This window comes from Nicrophorus vespilloides, unplaced genomic scaffold (assembly GCF_001412225.1).
Source record: "Nicrophorus vespilloides isolate i.1.1-1 unplaced genomic scaffold, Nicve_v1.0, whole genome shotgun sequence".
Classification (NCBI taxonomy): domain Eukaryota; kingdom Metazoa; phylum Arthropoda; class Insecta; order Coleoptera; family Silphidae; genus Nicrophorus; species Nicrophorus vespilloides.
Window position 1 is genome coordinate 98,187 of NW_017098093.1, and position 9,206 is coordinate 107,392.

At 35.0% G+C, this 9,206-nt stretch overlaps 1 protein-coding gene across 4 annotated transcripts in view; it reads left to right on the forward strand.

The window, feature by feature from the left end:
- LOC108561681 (protein dead ringer-like) overlaps positions 1 to 6,481 on the forward strand; it is a 48,233-nt gene extending 41,752 nt beyond the window's left edge. For all 4 annotated transcript variants that reach the window (XM_017919737.1, XM_017919740.1, XM_017919738.1 and 1 more), the window contains exons 5-7: positions 5,056 to 5,239; positions 5,514 to 6,169; positions 6,233 to 6,481. In XM_017919737.1, the coding sequence (XP_017775226.1) occupies positions 5,056 to 5,239; positions 5,514 to 6,169; positions 6,233 to 6,342 (950 nt within the window). In that variant the 3' untranslated portion in view covers positions 6,343 to 6,481. The remainder of the gene's footprint in view (positions 1 to 5,055; positions 5,240 to 5,513; positions 6,170 to 6,232) is intronic.
- The last annotated feature ends 2,725 nt before the right edge of the window (positions 6,482 to 9,206 follow it).

Sequence of the window (9,206 nt, forward strand, 5' to 3'; positions counted from 1 at the left end):
TTTCGCACGTCTCGATTTGCATCTTGCACTCTCGCATGCTGTATACTATTTGTATATATATATATTCTGTATTTTATAGTGCGTTTTCTGCCACAATATGCGCAAACATGTCGGAATATTACTGTATACAAAAACCTCTCGCCACCGGGTTTCGCAGCCAGTCCATCTGCATAAAAACATTACTACACTAATTGCCGCCGCTCAAGGATTGTTACACATTTATTTTCGCTCAATTCGCTACATTTTACCAGTTTGTAACCAACTGCATGTGCTTTATTAAACCATTTTCTGTAACTACAATACTTCATACATCACATCCATTAGAAGAAGAATTTACTTAATTTATATAGCTTTTTTATTTTGAATATAAGAAATTATAAATATTTTGTAATTAGATTCGCTATCCATTCATAATGGGAGTAGTGCATGTAAAATGCAGTAAAAATGCAGGTTAAAATTTATCAATAGAGTTACGTGAGGGACAGAAGCAAATATGTAATGCGCACAAGTAAGAATTTCTTAATTAAAATTCGTAATGAGATAATCAAGGAATGGGAGGAGGAAGGAAGCGTTGGAAATGTATTTTTAGATGGCAGATGTACGAATAATTTTGTCGGAAAATATTCCTAGAAAATTAATTGGACTCGGAAATAGGGGAGAAACCCACACAGATTTAGAAACAAAAAGCGTGTCACCGAAATTCGTGTAGGAAATATTCCATCAAGTCTCTAGATTCTAGAATCTAGAAAATTATGTTTGTAACAATCGCGGTGTCTATAACTATCATAAATAGATGCGAGCTCCTGAGGGCGCGTTGAAACACTTTAGGAACCGTTGGATATTATAATATTATAATTGAGAACCCCTCGAAGGGACGGGCCTCCCAGTTTTCACACTACTGATTATAAAATACGACCTGGAAATATTCAATCGGTCATCCATTAATTTCTCGCCGTAATCTTGATCACATTCGATACGCCATGATCGGCAGCGAAAGCGTAGGCCAATTAATATTCTCTAGAATGTTTATATACAGCAAAAATTAAATGAACAAGAAAATGAAGCGTACACTTGACAAATAATCAATAGTAATCTAGTGGAGAATTGCGAACCATTAATTTGATTCTGTTTCTCTATTAAATTCGTGACGTATTGTAATAATATCTGGACCGCCTCGGGTGCGCAATAACTCATTATAATAATAATAAAATGGCCATTAAATGCGTCCAGCAGTTTTCCCTGAGTCGATTCTTATTACCAGCGGCTTAATTACCTCTGCAGCAGTTTATTACGGAACGGGATGATTGTCAATCGCTGTGGAGGATTTGCATTCCAAGATTTATGCATTTCGCATAATAATGCACCGATTCCCGATGCAGAAAAATGATTTTTTGCGCGAGGATTTATCGGCTCGGAAACGCTAATTCGCTCGTCCTTTTCGAATGCCATTATTCTCCCATAAAGCACGAAGATAATTAGTTCGATGTAGCAGCCGTTGGAAACATTCCTCGGACTATAATAAATAACCTGTATAAATAAGTCCGATCAGTAATTACAAGAGATAGAGACTGCCTTAGGTGCGCCCTTTTTAATAAAACGTGACATATGATTAACAAGTGTATCCTTCAAGAAGATGCTCTTTTTCTTGGTTCTGGTCTTTCCTCTTCTTCTGCTTTTCTTCTTCTACTACTTCTCATCCTCCTTCTCACTTCTCGTTCGGTGCTTCTCTTCTTGCGCTCCTTTTTCATCGGTGCGTCGGACGAGTTTTCACGCCTCGTTAGGAAGGTCTTCTCTGTGTATAGTTCTTCCGTTGATGGATGCCGATTCGAGAAATCGATTGGGGGGCTTGTTTTATTTTTAATGGTGTATTTAATATGTATGAGAGAAGAAAGATGTGAGAGGTGTGCGCTTGCAAGAAGTAACATCGTTCGTTCGTAGTAATCGTCTGGCATTCCTGATGGAAGGCGATCGGAAGGAATGATTTAATGGCATTTTGGCGGACGCGGAACGACCGGAGCCCACCTGCATCGCTCTTACTACCTCCCTCTATCCCTGCCTCCCTGTTATCGCCATTCCGCGACATCCCCCCAACCCCCCAAAGTCAATTAAAAAAACAATGGTACCCCCCTCGCAATTGTTCGGCAATTGCTGGAACTGTCTCGGATCACGTACATAGAATGGACCGGGATTCCTCGAACCATTTGCATGAATGAATGACAAATATCCAGCAAGAAGCTCGACAACACGCTCTTTCATGTAAATCAATCTCTTAACAAATTCTATTAATATTATAAACCGTGTACACATGCTCTATGTGTAATTAATATCCTCAAAGTTCGGCGCACATCTGCTCCGGATGTTCCATGTACCTTACAAAATCCTTAGCCAAATATATGAATATATTTTCGGTAAGGAAGCGGTTTCCTAGATACTCGCCGTTGTTTTACGAAAGCAAATCTATCAAAGATCAAGTTTACTCAGCAAAATCAAAGTGCCTTGTTGCTCCCTCGTTTATTTTAACTCAAGCTTGTTTTCGGAACGGATTTTATTATCTTCAATTTAGTTTATATTTAACTGTTAGCGACTTATGAAACGAGCCACACTTAAATACGCTCCTCGCATCTCTAAAAATCTGATACACACTCGCATCATTCACATTCGTAGATTTACTAGGAAAAAATCAGAACTGATGACGTTATTTATTACCACTTGATTTTGAAATACACATCCAAATTACTACTCACAATATTTTATTGCATTAATTTTTAATATAAACATTATCTTATATACAAACAATCATGTTACTTTCTGCTGTGTAATTTCAAGTTGTTTCGTTTAATCTTTTTTCATTATTCAAATAATATATTATAATAACGATACTTTAGGTATAAATAAATTTAATCAATGTATGGATTTAGTGAATGATGATGGCAGTGCAAGTTTTAATAGGATTGTATAGTAATGGCGGAATGTAGAGAAGACGGAAAACAAAAATCTGCATTCTTGGGAAGAATGGAATATCGTGACGACATGCGATACGGATAGTTTACGGGGTTTAGCAGAGCCTTTCTAATCGTTTTCTATAATATTACCCTTTTGCGATAAAATTGAGCAAAGTGTTCTTCGGTAAACTTTGACCTCAGGGCGGCCTCAGTGTGCGATGGTAATTACATATCATGCAGACTGAAAATAATATCAGGAAGAGGACACCACGTGCGCCCTGGCCGAGAATTGAAATCAGAGAGGATAATACTATTTATATTAGTGATGTGGGCCACGCAAAGAAACATATTATTTTTATTTGTCACGTGGCAAGCAGAAATCGTCATCAGTCATCTGGCTTACCTGTAAAGAAGCGGATTGCGTAAAAGCGCGATAAAACGATTTGCCAAAAAAGAAACGGAATGTGGGATGTACGGATTCAGCGGCGGCGGCGGCGGCGAAGACGACGTTGAAGTTGATTGATTTAATTTTAGTCGGTTCGTCAGTCAGATTATTATGATTCGTGTGTATTCTATTTTCGAACTAGTAATTATATGCGTTCCCTAGACAAATGTTTTCGATCTCCGAATTCGTCGGCCTCGGTTTAGCTTTTACATAACGCGTAAAATTATAATTGCCCTCGTCGTCGTGCGGCCATCGCCGCCTTCACCTCCACCTCCGTTCTCCTCCCTCGTTCCCATTTCGTCCCGTTGCAACGAACGACCCGGGCCGTGCCGATCCGATCCGGTGTGTTCAGGGTTGGGGGGACGAAACGGAACGGAACGGAACGGGACCGGACAGACCCAATAACCAATAACGCAACAATAAATAATAACACATTTATAAACGCGTTTTGAATGAAAATGAATTATAAAAGTTGTTTCGAACTGTTGTGCTGTGCGCGCCTCAGGCCACGCAGATAAGCCCATAAATTAATATATTTAAGTCGGACCATAAATCTCGGTAACATTAAGTCACATTTTCATAATTGCATTTGGTTTCCGAGCGAGCTGTAGACGCAAACCATTTACTCGCCCCAAACAACCACAATGATACATCCTCCACCTCTTCCCTTTATTTATTTACACACAATCAATAAATTTCTTTGAACCACCAACTGGTGGAACTGGCCAAAAATAAATGCAGGTGTTACGACGCTTTTCTTCCAATGACTTTTTTCTCTTTCTTCATTCTTCTCCTCTCAATTAATAAATCACAAGTCACTGTATGTGAGTTTGTATGCGAGTGTGTAATGTGCGTGGAGGCTGGCAGAAAAACAAATGAATTGTGATACTTCTCGCGCGCGTTCTAAAAATGTGAGGAAATCCATTTATTTTCCAAACACTACTTAAATGACTGACTCGTTCCCAGCCAATGTCACTTAGTGCAAGCCTCATTAAAAATATATATATTTTTTTTCTTTTAGAAACTTTCAATTCATTTGATCGCAAATACAAATCATTCTACATACACCTGACAAGTTACTTGCCATGTAGTCGCTTTAATGTTAAATGTAGTTGCATTATGCGCTAATGCAGATGCGATTTTAATGGTATAGAACCGAATGTTGAGTGTGTGGTGAGTAAGCGAATGGTGAGAGTGAAATACAATGTATGCAGTTATGTTTTGTGGTCTGTTCGCAACGGCTAGACGTGTGTATTACTGGTTTGATTAATAAATGTCACCGCGTATAAGTTATAGTTTCAGTGTGGCCGTCTCACCACTGGCAATAGAGTGTTATTTTACGACCCCCGCCCGTTGGAATGTTCATCACCATAAAAGAACTGTTTGTTCTTTATGTATCATTTGTTGTTGTTGCTGTGTTCCACACACAGACGACGCGCGGTCCGATCAAAATATTTTGCATTGCCCCAAACAATCCTTGAGATTGGAAATAAATCAAAAACGCGCTAGCAGTCAGTACAAAGTGTGATTGTTAAAATTACCACATGATGAATGATTCGCAAAAGGCAACTCCATTAAATTCGGAGTTATTATATTAATATAAATACATGTGGATTTACTTGGAGTGCGGCCAACTAATATTCATTTGTTCTTTCTCTGTCTTCGCAGGAACTCCGATCAACAGACTACCAATAATGGCGAAATCTGTTTTGGATTTATTCGAATTATACAATTTGGTAATTGCTAGAGGCGGATTGGTGGACGTCATCAACAAGAAGCTGTGGCAGGAGATTATCAAAGGACTGCATTTACCGTCGTCGATCACATCCGCAGCTTTCACATTGCGTACACAGTGAGTATTTGATATCTATAGATTTCGAGGAGTAATCCGTCAAGCCTTCAGGTCTTCTTAATATAGCACCGATCATTTATCTAGACAAGTCACAAGCCACTGTTAAATATAATATACGCGCGTTATGTATTTTCTACGATGCCAATGCGCGCGTATTTGTATATGTGCGTGTACGTGTGTGAAATATAAATATAATCTAGATTTTTGCTTATTATTATTATTATTATACATGTTGTTTTTGATGTTTCTTTATGTTTTTGTTTTAACTTTGCAGATATATGAAGTATTTGTATCCTTATGAATGCGATAAGCGTCGCCTGAGCACACCGCAAGAGCTACAGGCCGCCATAGATGGAAATCGTAGGGAAGGCAGAAGGAGTAGCTATGGTCAATACGAGTCAGTCCATCAACGCTCTCCGAATCCAGCGCAAATGTCGCCGTTAACCCTGGTTTCGCAACAACAACAAATTGCTGCAAGAATGAATTCCGTGATGGGTGGGGGAATCGGTTTACATAATGGTGCTCATCATCCTAGCCATCCGACGCCTATGGGTCAACCCATGACCAGTGGCCCAATACCAGGATTGGCCCCCAGTGAATTCGAGACTCGAATGTTGGAGTATGTTAAGTTGTTAAACAAAGAAATAAGGAACGCTGGATCAACCCCACCAAACCACGGCGACTCATCCCCACGAAACGACAACTTGGAGATGTCTCGTATCACCTTATGGAATTTGTACAACAACAATCAACCACCAGTCGAGCCTCAGAAGGAAGCACTTAATCTATCAGACAGTTCCCCGCCAATGGTAAAACGAGAGCAGCCCGATCACAGAGATTCACCTCCGCTACCCAAGAAGTTCATGAAGGAAGAAGAACCCCCCAAGTCGCTAACCAACAGCAGCACGCACATCAAAATTAACAGTCGAGGTATGCAACTTACTCATCTTCACTTGGTTCCAGTACTAAAATATTATTTTTCCTCATTTTCAGGTGATTCTCGCAACGGTGATAATTCATTAGTGGTTAGTATGGAGTTGAACGGTGTCACATATCAGGGTGTTCTCTTCGCGCAGACCGGCAAGACGGCGATAACGTCGTAAACAAATTTGCGCAAATGTAAAATGTTATGAAATCTGATGCGAGCAACAGCAGCAGATGATTCGAACATTCAATACTTTAAAAGATTACTTTTATATTTAAAAAAAAAACATAATAATTTTTAACATTACTCTTCCCTTATGTCCTTATATTTTTACTTATTTTTACATCTTATTTGTAATCGTCAATTTGTATATTTGTATTTAGTTTATGTATTTCATTCACTAATATTGATTCATAATATTTAGGCTTGTTCTGCCGTTGTTGCATTGTATTGTTGCAACTTTATTATAAATCCATTACTTAGTGTTAAGGAAATATATATCTAATTACAACAGAGGTACCCTTTTCTATAGTAAATTTAGCAGTATAAACGCTGGACTTTCTACTATTATTTTGTATTTTTCATTTAAATTTATAATAATAGAATGTAGATTTTGAGGATCAGAGTGAACGCGTTTTTTTTTATTTAGAACTCGGTGCACAATGTTTTCGTATTTAGTTCGAGAGGCTAATTGGAGCTTAAGCGAGAGAGCCTCTTTCTACGAATAGAAAAAGCTGTTTCATCGCAAATATATAAGTTTTTTTTTATTATAATTGATATACATATATTATTGATATTATATTATTGCCAGTTGTGTAAGAGATATTTATTATGTCTATATTAGCTGAAAAGATTTTATCTTTATTGTTCCAAAATTGACAGTATTTTGTCTAAGGACCCCCGCTCCGTGCTCTAGAATATCCTTATTATCTTACGTGTACGGGTGGTCATTTTTTTTTGTATGTGCGAATAGTGTGTAGCAATTACTTTGCTTCAACTCTGAGAAGTATGTTTCTTATACTTAAATCTGTACATATTATAAATATCTATATAACATAAGTATTGTTAGTTGATAGATTTGTGTGCGTTTGAGGATTTTTAAAATATTTGCATATTAGTACCAAAAAAGACTGTTATTTTATGAATTTTATTATTGAATTGTGAATTTTAAGTATTTTTGGATTGATATAAGTATTTATCATTTTTATGTTTAGTGTATTTATAAACAAGAATTTAATTAACGTGTAGCAATATTAGAAATAGTATATGTACTTAGTTAAAGTATATTTAATAAGAAATACAACAATGGCATAGTATATTGTTCCAGTTTATATATACATACATAATACATATATATATATATATATAAAGAAAACAAGTAATTAGTGTATATTCTTTTATTTTAAACTATTCATTGTTGTTTTATTACTTATTACTACAAATTACTATATAATAAATTGATGTCCTTCCCATTATGTTTGTTATTATAAACACCCTAATCAATAATCCTAACTGAACGTGGGTTTTTTCGATAATAACATAATAATATCATGATAAAAATAAACAAGGTACAACCAAGAGCTCTTGACTTTTTGACATATTTCGCGAAATTCTTAGTTACCGACAAACATTAAGTAACAATATACATAAAACGACTAATGTTATGAATGATATCATTTCATGACTATTGCATTATCACCAAAGATAAATACATATTCCAATACTTTATTCTCTTAACCTCAAGTCTTCTTTTCTATGCGCTCAGGTGTACCTTGTATATTTGAATCTTGTATAATAGATATTCTCTCAGAGTCATCTGTTGATATTACGTAAATTAAATTTCTAATTTCAATCTCTGTTTATATTCAAATAATAGTAAATTGATGAGAAAAATGATGAATAACTATATTTGACAGGAATACATTGCCATTGTCAATATTTATAAGCAAATAGTTTAATATGCAAAATCTTTTAAAAGATATTTTTATTTACAAATTATAGCTATCCATAAGTTCAATTGTGATTCGCCATAGGTATTTTACTAATAAAATTTAAAATTAAACTACTAAATAGCTTTTATTTTTGTTAGTCATTTAAATATATTGCTGAAGTTTAAAACAAACAAAAAATGGTTTACGTGTACGATGGGATGCCTACATAATCACAAGCCTAATACATTTTTATATAGATATTTTTTATTAAAATGCAATGTATAATAATAATTTATATAAAATTATATAATTATAAAATTAAAAAAAACAATTATTTCATAATCTTTTATAAAATAATAAGAAAAAATGCAATGTTCGATTTATTGCATTTTGATAGAAATCTTCATTACAATGATGATAATCATAATTAGAAATGTTTTATGTTGTTATTGTCTTCGAACTCCTGGTTTTGTTAAGTTGATTTAAGAAAATGTTCATTTGTGTATTTTAGTTATTTTTAGCTAAAATTAGTAATTATGTCTTTTTAATAAAAAAAATAAATGTAATGTAATAAACATTACCTTGATAAATATATGGAAAAATTAATATGGTAGTTAATACAACGCAGTGAAGAAATAATTTTCTATTCCTTAACAAAGGAATTTCCCAAACATTTCCTGCAACGGAACACTTCGTAAATCCTGAAATGTTCACTTCTTATTTTAAACTAGTTAATAATACATAAACAATAAAATTTAATAAATAATAATTTGTTGGTAAGATAATGCAAATAAAAAAATAAATGTTAAACAAAATAATATAAATCATAGTAAACCAACTAACTAATAATCTGGCCAAAGGGATATATTTTATTTAAATAATAAAAAACATTAATTATTTTTTTAGTAATTACTTCATTCTACGTTTTCATGGAACATTTATTAAACATAGTTTGGGAAACCCTGACTTAACAATTCAGTTGAACACTCAAAGAATGACAAATCAAGCGAACGGGTCTATATCGCAAGCTCGACAATCGAAAGCCCGACGTTCGAAATCCCGAGTGTATCGAAATCCCGACATTCGAAGTCCCGAGTGTATTGAAATCCCG